General features: G+C 40.1%; 2 protein-coding genes across 7 annotated transcripts in view; both read left to right on the forward strand.

The window, feature by feature from the left end:
- LOC127418735 (zinc finger protein 260-like) overlaps positions 1 to 24,364 on the forward strand; it is a 340,334-nt gene that overhangs the window by 267,089 nt on the left and 48,881 nt on the right. Inside the window, exons 1-3 of one of the 5 annotated variants that reach the window (XM_051659489.1) lie at positions 17,365 to 17,493; positions 17,967 to 18,161; positions 18,245 to 18,875. The exons of the other annotated variants lie outside the window; for them this stretch is intronic. Of the exons in view, the coding sequence (XP_051515449.1) occupies positions 17,967 to 18,161; positions 18,245 to 18,875 (826 nt within the window). The 5' untranslated portion in view covers positions 17,365 to 17,493. Of the gene's footprint in view, positions 1 to 17,364; positions 17,494 to 17,966; positions 18,162 to 18,244; positions 18,876 to 24,364 lie in introns of those variants that run through there. 5 annotated transcript variants of the gene reach the window in all.
- The window catches only part of LOC127418767 (zinc finger protein 345-like), a 96,517-nt gene continuing 89,527 nt past the window's right edge, over positions 17,375 to 24,364 (forward strand). For both annotated transcript variants that reach the window (XM_051659570.1, XM_051659571.1), the window contains exon 1: positions 17,375 to 17,493. The gene's annotated coding sequence lies outside the window, so the exon portion shown is untranslated. The remainder of the gene's footprint in view (positions 17,494 to 24,364) is intronic.

The following is a 24,364-nucleotide window of genomic DNA, read 5'->3' on the forward strand; positions in this document are numbered from 1 at the left end:
ACTTTTTGGTGTCAAGTGAGATGGCCGCGACCGGAGTCTGATCATTTGCCACTGACCACATGATATTGATGAAACGCCTAATGTTATCAGAAGAGTTACGGTCCTGAATAATCCCCACCTGATCTGTATGTATAAGAGATGTCATAACTTAATCGGTTAGCCAGAATTTTTGACAATATTTTTATGTCTAGCTGGATCAGGGATATTGGACAGTAACTCTTACACTCACTTGGATCTTTGTCCTTTTTAAGAATCAGACTGATCCGGGCTTGTGTCATGGTTGGCGGGAGCTTTCCATTCTTTAATTATTCCATATAAACTTCTAGTAAAAGTGGAGCCAATTCTGTAGCATAAGATCTAAGAAATTCAGCGGCAAAGCCATCTGGCCCCAGAGCTTTGCCTGTAGGCAAGGCCTTAATTTCCTCGTCAATCTCCTCCTTAGTTATCTCAGAAGCGAATTTTTTTTTGCTCAGTCCTCTGTTTAGGGAGTTCTAATGGTTCCATAAAGTTTCTAATATCTTCATCGGTAGACGTAGATATGGAACTATAAAGATCAAGATAGAATTCTTTAAAAGCATTATTAATTAAATCAGGATTTTGCAAAAGGGATACATTAAAGTGCCAACTATATGATTTATTTTTCTCTGTATGTGGCAACACCTTTAAACTCACCAGGGCATGATCTGAGACTAAGATGTTTCCAATTGAGCTATCCACAACAGATGAAATGAGGGACTATAAAAAAATCTATTCTAGAATAAATCTTATGGACTGATGAAAAAATGTATAGTCCTTACCAGATGGGTCCAAATATCTGTAAGACCAAGATTTTTACACATCCTGTGAAGTGTCAGTGTTGCTCTAAGGGGCTTACACACTTTTGCTTCACTATGATCAAGGTCTGAGTCCATCAAAAGATTAAAGTCTCCTCCCAATATTATATCATGAGGGATGCCAGCGGCTTGCAACAACCCTTCAAGATCTATAAAAAAAGCTCTGATCATCAATGTAAGGTGTGTAAATATTAGCCAAAATCAATCTTTGCCCCAGAATTTCTGCTAAAACAATAATGACTCTTCCTAATTTATCTTTAATCTGTTTGAGACATTTGAATTGTAGATGTTTACTTATCAATGTAATGACTCCCCTGCTCTTATTTGAGCCAGCACTAAAGAAAACATGTCCATCGCATATCTTCACAAATTTTTCAGCCTCCTGCGGGGAAAGATGCATTTCTTGAAGAAACACTATATCATATTTCTTACGTTTAAGAAAAGAAATAACCTTCCTTCTTTTTATGGGGTGCCCCAACCCATTCACATTCCACGTGGAGAGAGACAGTCCACTCATACTAACATTTGACGTTTTGATGTTGATTTCCAGCTTATGGCCTGTTATGTCGAGCAGACACGGGAAGAGCTCGTCTAGGAATTTTACCATATCTCGGCCTTCCTCATGCTCAGGAATTCCAAAAATTCGGACGTTGTTTCGACGATTACGATTCTCAAGTTCTTCCAACTTTTCCCAAACGCTCTGCAAGTCTGTCTTGGTACCTAGCAGATTAGCAGCTAATTCTCTCTCCGATGACTCCAGATAATCGATCCATTTCTCGACCTCCCCAATTCTTGTAACCAACTCAGAGAATTTCGCCTCCATCGCCGTAATCGATCAATGTATTACAGCAAGATCCTCCAAATTTGAGACAACTTTTGCCAACCTTACAGACATGCTCGACAGTTGATGCTGAATTTCTCCCACTGTACCGTCCAAACCGAGTCCCCGATCTGCAGCCCTGTATGAGGTATCAGCTTGAGCACGTAAGTGTCTTTTAATATCTCCAGAGCCCGAGGATTTTGAATTCTTTGACATTTTGACTTCTTAGAACAGTTATGTAGCAGGGTGTATCGAATCTCACCTGTTTATGATATAAAAAGAATTAAAAACTAGCAAAGTGTGCAGAGCTCGTCGTTCACACATCCGACCCCCGCATGGTGCCATGTGACTCCTCCACATATGATGTTTTTAAAATTAAAAGCAGTTCATGAGCATGCTGTAATTTTACCTGGATCAAACCTGTCACTCAACTCTTTGACCTTCATCGTGACCAATCACTGTGAGGAAATCAACTTTATAATATTTGTATACTGGTGGGTGTAGACTGTTTGAGCACAAATAGCTGCACTGTGTGGCAGGTATGTACAACTACTGTAAATGGTTACTCCGCAATAATAGTAATAATGTTATATTATTGATGATTTTAATGTTCTCCATCATTAATCAGTAAGGGTTCCGAGAAAAATCGGCAGCTGGCAACAGTCTATGGCAGCTGGTGATACCTGCATAAATAACTGGAAGTGGGATGGGCTGTTGTTGGCAGCAGCCAATTACTCACTTTCTTGAGGGGAAGAAGTTTCATAATAAAAGTGCCAATTTTAGCTAGCAAAATGTAACTCCACTGAGGCAGCCGGTGTGTCATTGACAAGGCTTCAACCGAGACGCGAGCGTTAATATTTTTCTTCAAAGGATGGAAGGGACAGTAGTTCAGGAAGTAATCCAGAAATGGAGGATGAAACATATGGTGGGAACAAACGAGAAAATAGTCAGGAAAGGAAAAGGAAGAAAACTTCCAGTCATGGATCGTATTGATAGTGGAAAGGAAGATTCTGTCAGGAAAGATAGAGAAGAATTTAAGGTAATGTTGAAATTCACAGACCCTGATATTATGTTAAACCCTATCAAACTAACTAAAGCCCTGAAAAAAGCTTTGGGAGATATAGAAAGTTCCAGGAAAATGAGGAATGGAAATGTATTAATCTTGTATAAGGATGAAAAACAGCAAAAAAACTGCATTGGGCATAAAATCAATGCTATGTTAAACATTTTCATGCAATCACTGAAATGCCAACGGATGTCTCCACTGACAGAATGAAAAGTTGTATTGAAGGTGTTAAGGTGATTGAAGCAAAGCGTCTACAGTGTGTAAGAAACAAAGAAAAAAAATGATAGTTTATTGGTAATGCTGTAATTTGAAGAGGAAAAGATGCCTGATAGAGTATTTATTGGATATGTAAGTTACACGGTATGACCTTACATTCCAAAGCCACTTAGATGCATAAATTGTCAAAAATATGATCATGTCACAGCAGTCTGCAGAGGGAAACAACGTTGTGCAAGGTGTGGTGGAAATTATGAGTACGGTAAATGTGAACAAGGAACAAAGGCAAATTGCTGTAATTGTGGGGGTGAGTACAGTACTGGATATGGAGGTTGCGTTGCTCATAAGAACGCTTTGAAAGTGCAGAATGTCCGAGTATCTGAAAATCGGACATATGCTGAAGCAATTAAAAAAGCAAAACCAAATGGAGCAATGCAAGAAGGTGAAGGGAAATCCCTGGCGCATCAGAGGGAAGCTCCAGTTGTAAGGAAAGTAAATGAAGATAGCTTGATTATTGGAAAGGTTGAGTTCATTTCATTTATGGCAGACGTAAATAACTGTTCAGCACAAACAGAAAGCAGAACTGAGATAATTACAATTATAATCAAAGCTGCAGAGAGGTACCTGAACATGGAGGGAGTTACAATGGAAAAAATAAATGAAATACTTAAGGTTCAAATTACAAACACTCAGGCACCATGTGGAAGTACAGTATATAATGGTGTTAATTATTATGCAATGGAATGCAAGGAGTTTGATTGCGAATGCGCTGGAGTTTAAAAAGTTAATAGATGAAAAAGAACAGAAACCACATTTAACATTTTGTATACAAGAAACATGGTTAAAACCACAGTTAGACTTTGTGTTGCATGGATACACAGTCATTAGGAAAGATAGGAAAACAGGAAATGAAGGTTGTTTGGCTACCTTTATTAAAAATGAATTAGGATATAGAGTTATAGATCAGAATGATGAATATGAAACCATGTTGGTTGAGTTAATTGTAGGAAATCAAATAATTAATTACTATAATCCATGCAATAGAATAAGCAAAGAAGAATTAGAAAATATTACAGGAATAGGAAATTAAAAAATAATATGGTGTGTAGACCTAATTGCACACAACACTTTGTGAGGATGTAAAAGTAATGATCATAATGGTAATGTTATAGAAGAGATAATCGATGATAAAAGATTAGTATGTTTAAATGATGGTAGAGATACAAGAATAGATATTGTGCATGGTAGTGGTTCAGCTAGAGATTTAACATTGGTTTCGGAATGGATAGCAAGGATATCTGTTTGGGATATTTGGGAAGCTAATATGATAGCGTAACAAAATTAGTTGTCGGGCAGATAAAGGAGGAAGTGGGAGCCAGTTTCCACAATCCACTTGAGTCAGATTTAAATTCTTAATACACAGCAATCGCTTTACAGCTTACATAAAACAAAGAGTGGCTTTTCAGCATGCACAAATAAAGTTCAGCTTTTCAGCAATCAAACAAAACACTAAGTAATAAACAAACAAACACAGAAACAGTAATTACCAGCAGTTCATCTCAGGTGAACCTCCTTAATGCTTCCTCTCTCCCCAGATGGGCGCTCAACCACGCCCTCACCTCCACATACCCCCACCGCCCGACTCAGGCCAGGGAAACTGTCGGCGTTAAGGGGATCTGCCAATAAGCCTTTGTTAAATCCAGTGTCAAATAAAAGCAAGCCATGCCCAACTGATCGAGCAGTTTGTAATATGAGGCACTGGATACCCATCAAATTTTGACACAGCATTGACTTTCCTATAATCCACACAGAACCGGACCGAGCCATTGCTCTTAGGCACCAGAATCACCTGGCTGGCCCAATCACTGTGGGATTCTTCTATTAACCCCATACAGAGCATGGCCTTTAATTCTTCTCATACCACCTGTTTTTTGTGTTGGGGTAACCAGTTGGGCTGACTACATACCACTACCCCTGGGGTTGTCTCGATGTGGTGTTCTATGAGATTAGTGCGGCTAGGGAGAGGCGAGAACACGTCAGAGAAATGTTTATGCAATCTGGCAACCTCTGTACATTGTGACAGTGAGAGGAGGTCTCCACAAGGGTCCGGGGTGAACTGATTGGCTTTTAGACTCACCTCCGATCCGAGCTCCTCAATCTCCGGAACTACCATTGCCAAGGATATGGGGACGCCTCTCTCCATGGTTTTAGTAGGTTGCGGTGGTAAATTTGACAAGCCCCACCCCTATCCGTATGCACTACCTCATAGTCAACTTCCCCAACTCACCATGTGACCTCAAAGGGCCCTTGCCACTTATGTGATGTGGGCAGTAATACAAGTACTTTATCTCGTGGTGCAAATTCCCATAGGGACTGATGTTCTTGTGCCTGTAGCAAATTCTCCTGTCATAGACATCCCAGTGTGTGGAGTTTTGCTCTCAGGTCAAGAATGCATTGAATTTCATTTTTGCTCTGTGAAGGTCCCCCATCCCAATTTTCCTTCATGATGTCTAATACACTATGGGGCTTGATGTACCCGGCCTGAGTCGGGCGGTGGGGATATGTGGCAGTGGGGTCGTGGTCGAGCATCTGTCCGGAGAGAGAGAAAGTGGTAAGGGCGCTTACACCTGAGTTAGATTATGTCTAACACCTGTCTCTAATTCCAGTGAGCATGGGGAGAGCGGCATATAATTGGCCACACCACCAGCAGAGAGAAAGTGAGAGAGTATGGCACGAGAGTCTCACGGTGAAGCTATTGAGTTGTGATGTTAAAGAGTTGTGATAAAGACTTTGTGATGATTAAGAGGCTGTGACTAGGAGCCTGTGATGCTAAAGAGTTTGTGAAGCTGAAGAAGTTACTGTGCCAGTTGTGACTGTATTACCCTGAAGTTTGTGATTTAAAGCTCACCTGAGACCTGAAACATCCTGTCCCAGTGTCCTCCTTCCCTCATTCTGTGTGTCTTCCCTTAGAAGGTTTTATTAAATCGTTCGAACAAGCCGTCTGTTTGTGGATGGTACATGCTTGTCCAAATCGATTTAATACCCAATAATTCATACAGCTCGTATAGTGTATGTGACATGAAATTAGTGCCTTGTTCAGTGAGGATTTCTTTCGAAATCCCCATTTGGGAGATTATTCTGAAGAGTGCCTCCGTAACACTACATGCTGAGATGTTGCGCAACTGCACTACTTCCAGGTATTGGGTTGCGTAGTCCACCAGAACTAGTACAAAGCAGTGCCCGCATGCTGACCATTCTAATGGCCCAACGAGGTCCACGGCAACTCTGTCAAAGGGAACCTCGATCAACAGGAGAGGGCGCAATGGCGCTTTTGGAGTGGCCGGCAGATTCACTAGCTGATATTCGCGGCATGTCGCACACAACCGGCTAACATCCCCATGAATGACCGGCCAATAGAAACGGGCCATGAGATGGCTTAGTGTTTTCACCTGTCCCAAGTGACCTTCCATCAAACTATGATGAGCCACCTGGAACAACATTTCCTGACGGCTCTTTGGTACTAACAACTTGGTTGTATCTTCCTTTGTCTGAGCGTCCTGTGTCACTCATTACAACCGATCATTTATAGTTGAAAAATACGGATTAGTAAGTGCAATACGCGGCTGTAGGCGTTGATCATCAAGTACTTTCACTTGGTCCAAAGCCAAGGCTTCCCCCTCCCTTAAGTCATCCTGATGCAGAGCTGACATAGACGGCCCCGGCCCCGGCTCCGCTTCCCCAGTCAGCGCATTGCATACCCCACACCATCTCACTGTATTACAGGACCCATCTACACACAACCACTTTAACAACGCTAAAAAAGCCGGCCTGTTGGTACCCCGAATTAGTGGATGGGTTAGGTGGGGACTTACCACAGCCTCAATATTTTGCTTTTGACCCTGAAATAGAATGGTGATGGGCACTACAGGATAATCGTAAATATCTCCGTGCACACACCTCACCCTCACACGTGTATCCAATGCCCCATTTTGAACCAAGCATTGATGAATGGATGTTTGGTTAGAACCTGAATCCACCAAGGCTTGGTATGTACCCCCCCAATACTCATGGGTACTTGGTACGTCCCTGCTTGATCGGGGAGGCCTGTGGAGTGTCGGGGAACCGGATCAACGCCTCCACTTCCGTCACTGGGCACTGGTCTTGCACATGTCCCGGTTCCCTGCAACTCCAACAGACCGGTCCAAACCTCATGCCCACAACAGTGGCAGTGGCTTCTGCCACCTGAGAAGAAGAGTGGGAAGAGCCAGGAGAGAGAGAGACAGGGTTTATTGACACGTATCTCTGAGGCCAATAAAAAGAAAAAAAGCAGTGCCACGGTGGATGGATGAGTGCAGTAATGTGGTACCAAAAAAGAATAAAGCATTTAGAAAGATTAGAAAGACCTACAGTATACATTTGAATATTTTATTGCATACAAGAAAGTAAGAAGAGTAATTCGAGCAGCTAAAAGGAAATATTGGAGAGACTGGTGTAGCAATATGGGGGGGGGGAGACATGAATGAAGTGTGGGGTGCAATTAGGAAAATGGCAGGAACTCATAAAAATCAGAGGTTGCCTGTCTTAAAAGAGGAAGGAAGAATAGCAGTGACAGACACTGAAAAAGCAGATATGTTGTCAGAAGTATTTGTACATAGTAATGATATGTATCACAGCTTCACAAACAGAAGGGAAGGAGAACACAGGGAAGCAGGTTTTTCCAGGCTCAGGTAGGACTTTTAATCGGCCACTTCAATGCTTTACAACTTCACAAACTCATCAGCTTCACAGGCACGTTGTAACTTAAACACATCAGCTTCACAAATTTAACAGATTAAACGTAACAGCTTCAGGAGCACTGTGGCCTTCCTTGTGCCAGACTCTCTCTCTCCTCTGCTGGTGGCAAGGCTGCTTATATGCCGCTCTCCCCATGCTCACTGGAATTAGATACAGGTGTTAGAGGACACGTGATGCCATGTGAGAAGCAGACGTGTGAGCCATCAGCTCTGCGCACTTTGTTAATTTTTTTATTTTCATGTTATAATCTGGTGAGATTTGATACACTCACCATGGCAAAGAAGTCAAAATCCTCTGGCTCTGGAGACATTAAATGACACTTACGTGCTCAAGATGAGGCCTCTGGCGGGCCTGCGAGCCGGGGACTCAATTTGGAAGGCACATCAGGAGAAGAAATTCAGCGTCAGCTGTCCAACATCTCAGTGATGCTGACAGAGGTTGTTGCTGACTTGGAGGATCTCGCTGTAATATGTCGATCGATTATGGAGATGGAAACAAAATTCTCTGAGTTGGTTACAAGAGTGGCAGATGTTGAGAAACGGATTGATTATCTGGAGTCATCGGAAAGGGAATTATCTGCTAATCCGCCCGCATCCAAAACAGACTTGGAACACATTCTGGAGAAACTGGAATATCTTGAAAATATGAGCCGAAGGAATAACATACGGATTGTTGGAATTCCTGAGCATGAAGAGGGCAGAGATATGGTGAAATTCCTGGACGAGCTCTTCCCGAGTCTGCTCGACATAACAGGCCAAAAACTGGAAATCGAGCGAATCACAGAGTCCCGGCTCGCAGATCTGCTGAGGGAGACAGGCCCCGACCAATTCTGGCCAAATTTCTGAGATCATCTGATCAAGATCTCATGTTGCGCAAGGCGAGGAGCAAAGGAAAGCTTTCTTGGAAGAATCACAATATTTTCTTGTTCCCGGACTTTGCAAATTCGACAAGAGAGAAACGCGATCGGTTCAAGGAATGTAAGAAACACTTACATCAATGGAAGGTCACTTTTGCTCTGATGTTCCCGGCCAAATTGAGAAGAGAAACGAAGGATGGCCGCAAAGTATTTACATGTCCAAAACAGGCTTTCTTTTATTAGTGGATTGACTCGCTGAACATACACTCGATTGTCTGAGGAAGCTGGGCGCCATATTTATTTCCTTTTGCCTCGGCTCTGCCTAGTGGCTGGAGTTTGTTTTGTGGAATGACACTTCCTTCGGGAGACTTTTGCATTGACGGAGGATCATTTTTGCACTGAGGTTCCTGGCCAGATTGAGAGTGGATGCTATGGATGACCGCAAAATATCTACATGCTCACATAAAGGACGTCTTTTATAAAGTTGACGGACTGAGTAAGTCATGGTGTATACTTTTTTACGTGGCCTCCGAGTGAATTTGACTCGCTCAATACACACTTGATCATCTGAGGAAACGGGACGCCTATTTTGTTTCTTTTTGTGCTGGTTCTGCCTAGCGGCTGGAGTTTGTTTTGTGGAATAACACTGCTTTGGGACAGTCATGGATGAATCTGTTCATTCTTTGTGCTTATGCCTCCTGTTGGCTGGAGTTTGTTTTTGTGGAATATTTTTAAGGGACATTAGAATGATCACGTCATCTGCTGCACTCATAAACAGCCGGCTCACTGAACACTTGTTCGAGGAAACTGAATGGCTTTATATCAGCTGGAATTTGTTTTGTGGAAGAACACACCTTAGAGACAGTTCTGTCATTGAATCTACATGTTCTTTATGTTTATTCTGCCTGTTCGCTGGGGTCTGTTTTACAAAGTATTTTCTGTTATGTAATTTTGCCTCACAAAATTTGTGCAGAAGCACCGGACTTGAGCAATTCGATGGCAAAGTTGTTGCAGGGATTCTCGTAGGTGTACATGGACTGTTTGAGTTTAAAGGGATGGACACCACTTGGCGCTGTCGTGCACAGGGTTAATGCGTAAATTTTTTTTGTTTGTTTTTTTTTTTCTTTTTGCGATTAACATTTTTTATTGATTCAACCATTAAATATAAATAGCAGAACACACATATACAGAATCAATATCCAATCCCCACTATTCCCCCCCCAATCCCCCACCCGACCCCCAACAACACCCCAATGGTCACACAACCATAGACACACAACAAAAATTAATTAATTAATTAATAAAAAAAATAAAACAATCACACACATAAAACCCCTACACCTCTCTCTCTCCAGTGTCCCTCCCCGAGAGCCCTCCAAAAAAGACAGATATCTGCCCCACTTCTTCACAAACATGTCTAGACTCCCCAGTCTTCTGGATTCCCCCTCCTCAAGAGCTGCCACTCTGGCCATCTCTGAACACCACTCCTGAAACGGGGGCGTTCCAGCCGACTTCCAACTCCTCAAAGTGATCTGTCTGGCGATTATAACACTAGTTAGGACCCAGTTTTTCATGTGCTTATTCTCCAAATTAATGACTGCCCCATCTCCCAAGATACAGAGTCTGGGGCAAAATAAAATTTGAGAGGCCAAAACCACGCACATAAAACTCAGAATCCTCATCCAAAATTCTTGCATCTTAACACATCCCCAAAAGACATGGGTTGTGTCTCCATCTTCCGATTGACATCGCCAGCAGGTGGGTGTGTCTTTAAGACCAAGCCTATACAATCTAGAAGGGGTCCAATAGACTCTATATAAAATCTTAAATTGCATGAGGCGAACCCTTGCATCTCTAGATGCAGAGTTGATGTTTTTTAGTATCCCAGCCCACTCTCTCTCCTCCAATACCAAATTTAGATCTTTCTCCCATAATCTCTTAAGAGAAGTCGAAGTTCTGTCCCCCAGACTCTGAATTAGCAGGGAGTAATACACTGATGCCTCATGACCTTTTCCAAAAGCAGTAATCACCACTCCCAGAGTATCTGCTGCTTTAGGAGAGTGTAAACCACTCCCAAAAACAGTACAGAGCAGGTGGCGCAGCTGTAAATACTTATAGAACTGAGATCTAGGAATCCCAAAAAGTTTAACCACATTTTTAAAGGATCTCAACACTCCATTCTCATATAGGTCACAGAGTGTAGTAACCCCCCTCCCAATCCACTCTGACCAGCAAAAAGGGGACTTGTTGTTGCATAATTTGGGGTTCAGCCATATGCTTGAGGCAACATTTAAAAAAATGTCAGAATTAAACAGTCTGGACACTTTTGTGCATACCAAGTTCAAGTGCGAGATAAAGGAATGTAACTTAGCTTCTCCGATTAATTTGATAGAAAGGCTCTGCACTGGCGAAATAGGGGCAAGAACTTCCTGTTCTATACAGAACCAGGGAGGGGCTCTCTCAGGTGGAAGTGACCAATGAGCCAAATGTCTGAGACCGAATGCATAATAAAATCTTGGGTAGGCCTAGCCCACCTTTGTCAATCGGCCTATGTAACTTATTGAAATGTAATTTGGGATGCTTACCATTCCAAAAGAAGGACCTTGCTATGCTATCAAATTGCTTGAAATAAGAGAGGGGGACATCTACAGGGAGAGACTGAAGTAAGTAATTGAATTTTGGAATACAATTCATTTTAAAAACATTAACCTTCCCAATCATAGATAAATGTAATGAAGTACACCTGCCCACATCGCTCGAAAACCGTTTTATTAAGGTGTCAAAATTAACTTTAAATAAATCACACAAATTTGCTGGAAATAAAATACCCAAATACTTAATGCCCTGTTTGGGTCACTGGAAAGCACACGGCTGGAAAGCCGTTTCTGGGCAGTACGCTGTCAGAGCCAAACCTTCGGATTTAGACCAATTGACTCTATATCCTGAAAACTTAGAAAAGGAATTAATAATTCTTTGGAGGAAAGGCATAGATCTACTGGGGTCAGAGACAAATAATAAAATATCATCTGCGTAAAGCAAGAGTTTATGCGCCATACCTCCCGCCACCACCCCTGGAAAATCATCCTCCTTTCTTATCGCGGTTGCTAATGGTTCCAGGGCAAGACAGAACAATAATGGGGAAAGAGGGCAACTCTGCCGGATGCCCCTATCCAGAGTAAAATAATCTGAAATGAATCCATTTGTTTGTATTGCCGCTACTGGGTGTCTCAAGTGAGATGGCAGCGACTGGTGATTGTTCATTCGCTACTGACCACATGATATTGATGAGACGCCTAATGTTATCAGAAGAGCTATGGCCTCGAATAAACCCCACCTGATCTATATGTATAAGAGATGTCATAACTTTACTTAATCGATTAGCCAGAATTTTTGACAAACTTTTTACATCTAACTGGATCATGGAAATTGGACGATCACTTTACACTCACTTGGATCTTTGTCCTTTTTAAGAATCAGACTGATCCGGGCTTGTGTCATGGTTGGCGGAAGCTTTCCATTTTTTAAAGATTCAGAATAAACTTCTAGCAAATGTGGAGCCAGTTCTGTAGCATAAGATTTGAAAAACTCAGCAGCAAAGCCGTCAGGCCCCGGAGACTTGCCTGTAGGTAAGGCCTTAATAACCTCGCCAAGCTCCTCCAAGTTTATCTCAGAATCAAGAGAATTTTTTTGCTCAGTCATCAGTTTAGGGAGATCTAATGGTTCCACAAAGTTTCTAATATCATAGAAATATTCTAATCAGTAGACGAAGACGTGGAACTATAAAGATCAAAGTAGAATTCTTTAAAAGCATTATTAATATCAATGGCTGAGGTAAATATTTTACCACCAGCAGATTTCACTGAGGGAATGGAAGAAAAAGACTCTCTCTGCTTTTATATCTAGCCAAAAGTTTTCCTGCTTTGTCCTTGTCTTGCCCTGAATAGCCAAAACTCCACTTTCCGCAACAAAATAGTATTATATCTGTATTTCAATCAAGTCAATTCTCTGAGGCCATCGGATGACAAACGGCGCTTCAGCTCTGCTTCGGCATTTTTAATAATTCCTTCCAACTTCACAAGTTCTCGTCCTTTGAATTTTTTAGTGAATGAGGCATACTGTATGATCCGGCCCCTAAGAACTGCCTTAAGTGCCTCCCAAGCCACGCCCACAGTGGATACTAAGGACCAGCTGGTCTCCATATAAATATTGATTTCAGTCTTTAACATTTGTTGGAATTCAGGATTTTGCAAAAGGGACACATTAAGGCGCCAACTATATGATTTCTTCTTCTCCGTATGTGGCACCACCTCAACTCACCAGGGCGTGATCTGAGACTAAAATGTTTCCAATTGAGCAATCCACAACAGATGAAATGAGGGACTTGGATATATATAAAAAAAAATCTATTCTAGAATAAATCTTATGGACTGATGAAAAAAATGTATAGTCCCTACCAGATGGGTTCAAAAGTGTGTGTAACTGGGTGTATCTAATTTCACCAGATTATAACATGAGAATAATTAAAAATTTTGCAGAGTGCACAGAGCTCGTCGTTCACACGTCTGCTTCTTGCATGGCGTCACGTGACCTTTCAATGAGCACGTTTTTCTTTTTTTCTGTTTGTTTTGTTTGGGGGAAGTTTGGGGTTTTACTGTTGCTCTAATGGGGAATGTGGTCTGTATAAACTTGCTTTTGACACACAATTTATTTTTTTATTATATCAATATGTCAAAAGTAATATGAGTGGGTTATCTCTCTCCATGTGGAATGTGAATGGGTTGGGGCACCCCATAAAAAGAAGGAAGGTTATTTCTTTTCTTAAGTGTAGGAAATATGATATTGTGTTTCTTCAAGAAATGCATCTTTCCCTGCAGGAAGCTGAAAAATTTGGGAAGATATGGGGTGGACATGCTTTCTTTAGTGCAGGCTCAAGTAAGATCAGGGGGGTCATTATATTGATAAATAAACATCTACAATTCAAATGTCTCAAACAGATTAAAGATAAACTAGGGAGAATCATTATTGTTTTAGCAGACATTCAGGGGCAAAGGTTGATTTTGGCTAATATTTACGCACCTAACGCTGATGATCAGGGCTTTTTTATATATCTTGAAGGGATGTTGCAAGCCGTTGGCACCCCTCATGATATAATATTCGGAGGAGACTTTAATCTTTTGATGGACTCAGTCCTTGATCATAGTGAAGCAAAAGTGTGTAAGCCCCCTAAAGCAACACTGACGCTTCACAGGATGTGTAAAAATCTTGGTCTTATAGATATTTGGGGACTTTTGAACCCATCAGGTAGGGCCTATACATTTCCATAAGATTTATTCTAGAATAGATTTTTTTAAATCCCTCATTTCATCTGTTGTGGATTGCTTAATTGGAAACATCTTAGTCTCAGATCATGCCCTGTTGAGTTTAGAGATGTTGCCACACACTAAAAGAAATCTTATAGTTGCCGCTTTAATGTATCCCTTTTGCAAAATCCTGATTTCCAACAACTGATAAAGACTGAAATCAATGTTTATATGGAGACCAACTGGTCCTCAGTATCTTCTGTGGGCATGGCTTGGGAGGCACTTAAGGCAGTTCTTAGGGTCGGATCATACAGTATGCCTCATTCATCAAAAAATCCAAAGCATGAGAACTCATAGAATTGGAAGGGAATATTAAAAGTGCAGAGGCAGAGCTGAAGCGCCGAATGTCGTCCGATGGCCTCAGAGAATTGACATGATTGAAATACAGATATAGTATTATTTTGTCGTGGAAAGTGGAGTTTTGGTTATCCAGGGCAAGCTTTTGGCTATATATATATAAAGCAGAGAGAGTCTTTTTCTACCATTCCTTCAGTGAAATCTGCTGGTGGTGAAATTGTTACCTCGGCCATTGATATTAATTTTTTGATTGATTTTTTTTTTTTTTCTCCCAATTTTGAATGCCCAATTCCCAGGTTGTAACTTTGTAATTCCTTGTGGTCGCATAGTGATTCGCCTCAATCCGGGTGGCGGAGGACAAATCCCAGCTGCCTCCGTGTCTGAGACCGCCAACCTGCGCATCTTATCACGTAGCTTGTTGAGCGCATTGTCATGGAGACATGGCGTGTGTGGAGGCTTCACGCCACCCACCGCGGCATCCACGCTCAACTCGCCACACACCCCACCGAGAACGAACCACATTATGGTGACCATGAGGCGGTTACCCCATGTGACTCTACCCTCCCTAACAACCAGGCCAATTTGGTTGCTTAGGAGACCTGGCTGGAGTCACTCAGCACGCCCTGGGATTCGAACTAGCGAACTAAAAGGGTGGTAGCCAGCGTCTTTTACCAACAAAGGACAACAAAGTCAAGATATTGGAGTGGCCATCACAAAGCCCTGACCTCAATCCGATAGAAAATTGTGGGCAGAACTGAAAAAGTGTGTGCAAGCAAGGAGGCCTACAAACCTGATTCAGCTACACCAGTTCTGTCTGGAGGAATGGGCCAAAGTTCCAGCAACTTATTGTGAGAAGCTTGTGGAAGGCTACCCAAAATGTTTGACCCAAGTTAAACAATTTATAGGCAATGCTACCAAATACTAACCAAGTGTATGTAAACTTCTGACCCACTGGGAATGTGATGAAAGAAATAAAAGCTGAAATAAATCATTCTCTCTACTATTATTCTGACATTTCACATTTTTAAAATAAAGTAGTGATCTTAACTGACCTAAGACAGGGAATGTTTTCTACGATTAAATGTCAGGAATTGTGAAAAACTGAGTTTAAATGTATTTGGCTAAGGTGTATGTAAACTTCTGACTTCAACTGTATGTGGAACGGAGCATACAGATAGAGAAATGGGCTAATAAGGGAATAAAACTCAAGTGATGTGCTTCACAAAAAAGAAAACTCTCCCAAAAGTTAAACTGAAATGATATAATCAGGTACTAGAACAAGTCCCAGTAATAAAATACCTGGGTATATGGTTGGAATCTAGATTAACATTTAGAATATATGCTAAGAATCTGATAGAGAAGTATAATAAAAGCATAAATATATTAAGATGTTTGGCAGGAGTCAAATGAGGAGCTAGAAGATCATTAAGAAGAATATATTGTGCAGTAATCAGGTCATCACTCGACTATGGGAGTATAATTTATGGTTATGCATCAGCATCTATAATTAAAAAGATAGAATCAGTGCAGGCTCAAGCCCTAATAATATGCTGTGGTGCTATTAAGTTGTCCCAATTCCAGCCTTGCAGGTGGAAATGGGGGAAGGAAGTACCTTTATATCTTTGTAGGTATAAATGATCAATGACGTTTTCATTGGATTCATTTAAAAGGACATAATGAGAATAATTTTGGATGGTCTGCTAATAGAGATGCTCAAATAATGGGAATTACAGAGTATGTAGTCAGCCCTTCTGTGGTAATACCAAATGTGCCACCATGGCTATATCCTATGCCAATGACCGATCTTCAGCTGCAAAATAAAATAAAGAACAAATATAATAAATGTGTCCCTAAGGAGCTATTAAACTTCTAAATTAATTGTTTCATTGCTTATGGGTAGTTTATTAAGCAGATCTTGGTTGAGTTAAATGTCATGCATGCCATTAACAGCCTAGTTTTGGTGAATAATTTCAACTCACTTTTATTGTCACTACACCATTACACAAGTGAAATGATGTGTGAAAAGCTTATGTGTGTAGTCCAGACATTGCAGCCATACATGTAAATACAATACGAATAATTTGATTACCAAAGTTGTTTAAGTTGCTGTAGTGTACTGTTTCAATCTTAAATGTGTAGTTATTCAAGGTTTGATGAAATGAAAAACATTGAAGATGCTGACTTCCTGTATGCATAGATTATGATGGCTCTGGCAATGTCAAGTCATTTTTATTTGTATAGCGCTTTTCACAACACACATCGTTTCAAAGCAGCTTTACAGGAAATCATGCATTAAAAAAATAAAATAAATAAAAAATAAATTTAATAAAAAAAAAAAAAAAAGACTGTAATATCTATAATGTCTTACAGTGATCATTGTGCAATGTAACATAATTACGGTGACTATGTATAAATAACCTCTTGTTTGCATGGCACTGAACGAATTAAAAAAAAAAAAAAACCTTGATGTGATGTTTCATTCTCTTTAAATAAAAAATTATCTCTATTATCATGTTTAATGTGTATAAATTATATGTGAACAGGGCTGTCGATAGTGGGTAAAGGTGGTAATGATTCTAGGGGCCCAAAGGTCCAGGGGGGCCCACAACAAATTCAAAACTGTATTATTTAATAGGTAAGGGGCCCAGAGCAATATATAGTCAGGGGGCCCAGAACTACTTGCTACGGCCCTGTACGTGAATATTCCCAACACTCTGACAGTGCGATCTCTGTATGGGATATATTTTAGGAAATACCTAAAATATGTGTCTTTATTAAACTAAAAATGGACGGAGAGACACGTCTTATTTAGCGAAATTAAATAACAGGTACACTGAGTGTCTTTTTAATCGTGTTTTCATTTTAAAGCAACAGAATTTAAATGATATCCACTTTATCAGCAACAGCGCATGAACGTGAATCCCGCGATATCTGCCTTTGATCTCGAAGGTGTCTGAACCAGTACGAGAAGTGAAAATTGTCCGACTTGACAGCACGCATTTTATTCCTCACCTGACTGCAGCCGTCTATTCTCGTCTACTTTCAAAGCGAAGCGTTTGGCATCCCAAACGAGTCTATTAATACTCTGAGGCGAGTGGAAAAAGCGTCATAGCATCATAATAGAATGCGCATGCGCGAGAACTTGACGTGAGAGGGATTTCTTCTGAACACGACACAGTAGAAACTGAGTTATTTTCCCAACCAATAAAACACGAGATTAAACAAGAGCTGCTGACGGTTTGAGAGCTTAGGTACGTGTTTAATGTGTTTTACATCATTTATGTATTTATGCTGCATGTATATGAAGATCTATGATGATATATTTTTCTGTGCATGTTGTTTTTCTCTCTTTGGCGTTTTAATGACCATAAACAAAGATTATTATCTCCACATGAAGCATTATTTTGTGATGGACGCTTTAAATATTCAGTTCCAGTAAAAACAAGCAGCAATCTGAGAATATCACGTTTAATTTCTGATACGAGCTCTTTAAATACAGCGGCTGATTGTGAATTAGTTCACAGTATGTGATAATATATTGTATTGAATATAAGCCTGTTATGATAGCTGATAATATTCCTGCAGTCAGGAAAACGAAACCAAACACACATTTATTTTTATACCATCTCTATACCATCAGAATTTTCTTGTTTGTAATCATATAATAATATTTTTGAGTTTGATGAATGTCAGTCCATTATAATGATGATGTTTTTGTGTTCAGATGTTCATCATGAGAGAGCAGGTGGATGTGATCTGCTGTAAATCAGTAGGAACTGATCTGTCCATGCTGGATATTGATGATTTCATCACAGAAATCTCTCAGCTGAAGAAAGAGGTGACGTCACTGAAGACAAAACTGATGGAGAGAGATCTCGTTTCATGCTGTACCTGTTTTGAGCGAGTTAAAGTTGAGATTGTAAGTAAACTTTCAAATGATGTGATATGACTGTGACTCTGTGATGATGAATTGTACAGATGTGATTGTGTTGTGTTTGTCAGGAGCTGGAAAAGGTGTCATGTCAATCTTCAGTGTGTGTGACTGATGGGACCTCCACAGAATGTCAGGATTCAGTGTGGAGTGGCAGAGATCAGTCCACACCACAGCGGCTGCTGGACATACTCTCTGAACAGAGATCCAGAGACACACAGGACTCACAGCTCACTTTACTCTGGTCTACTGATGCTCAGGAGAGTGTGTGTGACAGTAATCAGGGTGATCAAACCTCCACAGAGTCTCTGACTTCTGTCTGTAATGCTGGAGAACAGCAGAAGCTGCAGACACCAGTGAAGATTGAAGTGATGCAAAAGGAGATTAAAGAAGAAGACACAGCAGATGAACAACAGAGTGATGAAGATGATGATGAACAGCAGATGCTGCACACACCAATGCAGATTGAAGTGATGCAAAAGGAGATTAAAGAAGAAAACACAGCAGATGAACAACAGAGTGATGAAGATGATGATGAACTGCTGATGCTGCAGACACCAGTGAAGATGTGTTCAGTGAAGTTGCTGGACTGCAGAAACCTGATGAAGATGAGAGTGAAGACTGAAATGAAACAGGAGGAGATAAAAGAAGAAACTGCAGCAGAGGAACAAAAGAGTGAAGAAGATGATTTTATTCCTTCAGGTATGTTTCTATTTTTTTTTTTTTTTTTTTTTATGACAATCAACAGTCATGTCAGAATCTATTACCAAATGATTTCATCACTCAAAAGTCGCACTTAAAAGTTTTTTTGCTGTTTTTATTGTGGTTTTAAAAGTGCTCAGTTGTTTTTTAAAAAGGTACATCTGCTTTCACTGCCCTGTGACAAATATATGATCATATACACTGATTAGCCACAACATTAAAATCACTGACAGGTGAAGTGAATAACATTGATTGTATTGTTACAGTGGCACCTGTCAATGGGTGGGATATATTAGGCAGCAAGTGAACAGTCAGTTCTTGAATTTCATGTGTTGGAAAAATGGGCAAGCGTAAGGATCTGAGCGACTTTGACGAGGGCCAAATTATGATGGCTAGATGACTGGGTCTGATCATCTCCAAAACGGCAGGTCTTGTGGGGTGTTCCTGGTATGCAGTGGTTAGTACCTACCAAAAGTAGTCCAAGGAAGGACAACCGGTGAACCGGCAACAGGGTCATGGGCAAACAAGCCTCATCGATGCGCGTGGGGAGTGAAGGCTAGCCAGTCTGGTCCGATCTCACAGAAGAGCACTGTAGCACAGATTGCTGAAAACTTAATGCTGGCCATGATAGAAAGGTGTCAGCACACACAGTGCATCACAGCTTGCTGCGTATGGGCTGCGTAGCAGGATAATGTGCCCTGCCACACTGCAAAAATTGTTCAGGAATGGTTTGAGGAACATGACAAAGAGTGTTGACTTGGCCTTCAAATTCCCCAGATCTCAATCTGATTGAGCATCTATGGGATGTGCTGAACCAACAAGTCCGATCCATGGAGGCCCAACCTCGCAACTTACAGGACTTAAAGGATCTGCTGCTAACGTCTTGGTGCCAGATACCACAGGACATCTTCAGAGGTCTTGTGGAGTCCATGTTTTTAACGGGTCAGAGCTGTTTTGGCAGCACGATGGGACCTTCACGATATTAGGCAGGTGGTTTTAATGTTGTGGCTGATCAGTGTATACATCACATATATACTGTATTAAGTGATCATCCCTGTTCCGCTCAAATACTTTACCTTCCACTGAGTTTTAGAAGGCTGAAAGGTGTAATAAAACGGTTATTTTGAATTTGAACTCATTCAAATCATTCTTATTAAAAATTCTGATTATAATAATCCTACAGCTTGGCCATCGTTGTTTTCTGTTTGAAGTGTCCTGTGTAAACATCACAAAGAATGACAAAGATAACGTCTCCGGTTACACATGTAACCTCGGTTCCCTGAGATGAAGGGAACGAGACATTGCGAGAATCGCAATGGGGATTCCTTCGACAACTTAGTTGAGGCCCTTGTACAATAACGCCAATCCTGAGATTGGCAGTTGTGTTTGATCTAGGACTGGGCGATATGTAAAAAAATATTTTGTTGATAATTGCCTAAAAATATTGCTATAACCGATTACATCGTCAACCCCCCTGCCGAGGGTCAGTAAAATTTTTTTGCTTTATTGATTTTGCTTTAAAATTTTTATTAATTTATTGAAACACAAAAAACTTTAACAAAATATATTTATAAATACATATTGCACTTTAAAGTAGACAGAAAAGCAATAAAATAACAAAGTGATATTTATTTAACCACCTCCCCAAATCCAAACATTTACAGTCTCCAACGGCTCCATTTCCCATCACACAAGCATCCGTCAATGACAACAGCTGGAAAATTAATAGCCTACAGATTAAGAACTAAAGACAATTATAAATGTAAAGACAATAACAATCAAAATAAATAAGCCTAAAAAATCCTTTGTGTTCCCAAAATAATGCTGCCAAATGTGTTCTTATCGAATTCGTGTTTGTATTGCATTTTGGTAATACAGTTAATACTGCCTAAAGAAAATAAAGTAAAACTTGATTTTAGGTTCAAGGTGAATGTGTCTTGTATTACATTATGATTTAATCACTTTCGTCTTTGTTTCTTTAATACAAAGATATATAGTAATGAACCTGCAGAGTTGGGTTCACAATAGGGATGAAACAGTATGAACATTTCATTTCACGATTATAGTGACCAAAATTATCATGATTATCAGTATTACTGCGGTATTGTTAAAATGTGCTGGACATTTTCAAAAAGTACTGATACACACACTGAAATCATTTCACCAAGTTTTATATTAAAAACCAACAAACAACAAATACAATTGACAGTACTATGCACTTTTTGTGTGCATAAACATTAAAATAATAACATTAACATTAAAGATGGCACCATGTGGCCATGAGAGGTAAATGTTTCCCTAGTGCAGGTTTAAATGAACACAACCTTAATGTATTATTAATATTATTATTGGTGCTGTTACATTATATTTATTATTATTATTATTCACACATACACACACACACACACACAGTCTATCTTCTGTGTTGCATTTGAGTATATGCAATGACCCCATGCACAATTTACATAAATACAAATGAGTATCAAGAAGATTTTGATTATTTTAATGATTTAGCTTAAACAGACATAGGGTTTTATCATTTAAAAATACATTATACTACAAGTCGTAGCCTGAAACAAACAAACTAAAACTACCCTATTATATACTATTATATAGAGAGCAGTATAAAAGGGTCAACAACAACACACATACACTGACGAATGCTAACAGCTGAGGTAAACAAATGCACACGACAGCACGTGTGGTTGGTAAATTCAGAACTTACCTCAGTCTTGTATTGAAATACACTTGTATTGAAGTGTTATATTACTCTCAACTGTTTAGAGTATAAGTATTAATTAACAAAGAAGAAACCTGAGATGCTGTGCCTGGCTGCTGAGAAAATGGTGAGTTAACAAAGGCTACTGGAAGTGCATCCTTTTTGTGAGGAAAGTACTCAACATGTAAATGTTTTGAATAATGTTTGAATAAAGAGATACCGCTATTCAATGGTTGTGCATAATTACTTATTTCTTACTATACTATTAAGCTTTATTATTAAGTGTGATCGAGCCAAACCGAGTGACCAAACTGTCTTCTCCTGTGCAAAACAACGTTAGGCTCATCATCCTTCCCCTTCCACTAAATAAAGATGTTTAAAATGAGCAGAACTTATTGTGTTTACTGTCACTACATGAAATAATTCTACAAGACTGCATTATATTACACCAGCATCATGTAAATACAAACGTGATCATCATGAAATCGTAAAACTTAACAAAAGCTCACTCCTGATAACCATTTTATAACTGTAGCAGAAACTCTGCTGGTTTAAAAGCACACGCGTTGTTTGCAGCGAAGTTGTCGTGACGCACTGCTGCAGTTTGGCTCATGTACTGTTTCGCTGTGCAGTGTAAAACAAGCATTAGAAGGCTGAAAAATCTCCCGAGCGCTGTTACTGCCTTCCGCCAAAATCCACGTTGCATGCTGCACCTGCGTCAGACTGTTGCTAACTTTGGTTGATGCTGGACAGTATTTACCATGAGTTTTTCAAACCGGGTAATAAAACATGGTTTTAATGATAATTATAATTTGAAACGGTAATATTAACCATCGGGAATTTTACCGTGGTTTATCATGAAAATGGTAACCGTTTCATCCCTAGTTCACAATGCACGCTAACCGCTTGGAAATAAAGCAAACTAAACTCACAGCACCTCCCGAGATGATCTGAGATATTCTGCAGCATTCTCATAGACGACATTATTCTTATAAACAGTTTTCAGATGAATGAAACCGAAAAAAAGAGTGAAAACTCTTTACCTGCGCTTTGTACATGAGACAGGCTTGCGCTGCACGCCGACATGCGTGTGTTCCACATGACAGGCTCGTGCTGCACGCAGAGGTTGCACTAGAAAAAATATTTATCCGTCACTTTGACGGACTGAGTTGTAAAATTTCCGTCATGGTCTATTTTTATCCATCATACTTGTTTTAATTTTATAAGTACTACATTCAGGGGCGTAGCATCCATTATAATGGCATATACATGACAGTTGATAGGCTTAATTATATTTTTGACTCCTCAAGCGCAAGTCTGGTGAAACCAAGTAATTCTTGGGTGAAAGTAGCTACCTGTCAATCAATCAATGCGCTACATTTTTTAAACTTTATATGGTACATGCGGCTTTTAAATGAAATAACTATTCGATCGGAAAACATACAGGTTCACGGAACGTCTTCAATGTGCCTGATAACAATAAAGTCACAGATGAGAAGCACACGCATCTCTGAAGCTCTAATGCAGGTACTCCTCTAAAATAACTTACAATTCTGCTCTAAACGTAGGCTAATGTTTGCACTTAGATTAAATTCAAGTAATTGGCTGTCAATCAAGTAAAACGATGTGCTGCTCTTTCGCACTTTCATTTTGTTACCATACTTTTTTTACTTTATTAACAAAGTGACACACTGATCATGCAGCAACACACTAATGTAATGACTGATAAGCAGTCAATTATTTAGACCTCGAAATCCGAACACAATTGGTCAAAGAGACGCATACTATCAGGTGTTAATGGTGATGTCACCTGTTAATACGCATCTTAATACCAGGCAATAAACAGGGCATGCACACAGACAAGCAACGGGAGTGTTGGTGAGAGAGACAGTGAAGTCAAAACTGATGCACTTAGTGAAAAAATTTTCTTCTATTTTTATCTGTCAAAATGTCTGACAGCATTTGAAATTTTCCGTCAGTCTTTCAAAAAATTAGTAAATTACATTGAATTTTTGGTTAACGCAACCCCTGGCTGCACGCCTCTGAACAAACAGCATAACAGACATAAGCATTGACAGCTTTTATTTTGTTTGTTCTTAAAAATATAATAAAGTGTGTTTCTTCAAGCGCATGTCTTTGTTACTAAAAGCATTTCTTGTCATGTGTTACTCTGAGATGTCTTACAAGTCGTAGATGAGCAAAATTACCCACGCATGAAATACATTTGGAGGAGGAGCTTGCGAACTTCATTGAGCATCGTTGCATTTTGTGGGTGGCGGGTGCTAGTTTACACCCTTAATATATTTGGCGACTTTCCAGATCCATGGTTTTGCCATTTCTTGATATTGTCGCTCATCGTCTGTTCGCAATTGGGATCGGGATCTTTGTAAGACATCGTCGATATCTGATGATGTCGTCCTTTCGCCTAGCCCTAGTTTGAGCCCCCCTTTTCAGGCACGCAGTTGGCCTATATAAGCGGGTGTGCAAACAAAATTTTTTCAGAATTTTCTTACTGAGGGACCAGAGCGCATCTCTCAAACCTTTGAAGTAGTAGTGTGGCTAGCTTTTGCAATGTCTTGTTCCCTTCATCTTCATCTTCATCTTTTGATTCAGTTCACTCGACATTGCAAGAATCGCTATGGGGAACCGAGTCCCATCATGCCGCACTACGTGACGTCATACCCCCTAATAGTATAAACACTTGAAAAAGAATAGGAAGTCACAGGCCCATAGGACAGTGACTTAATAAAGACATGTCTTCAAGTGTTTG

Source organism: Myxocyprinus asiaticus, chromosome 28 (genome assembly GCF_019703515.2).
Source record: "Myxocyprinus asiaticus isolate MX2 ecotype Aquarium Trade chromosome 28, UBuf_Myxa_2, whole genome shotgun sequence".
In the NCBI taxonomy this organism is placed as follows: Eukaryota; Metazoa; Chordata; class Actinopteri; order Cypriniformes; family Catostomidae; genus Myxocyprinus; species Myxocyprinus asiaticus.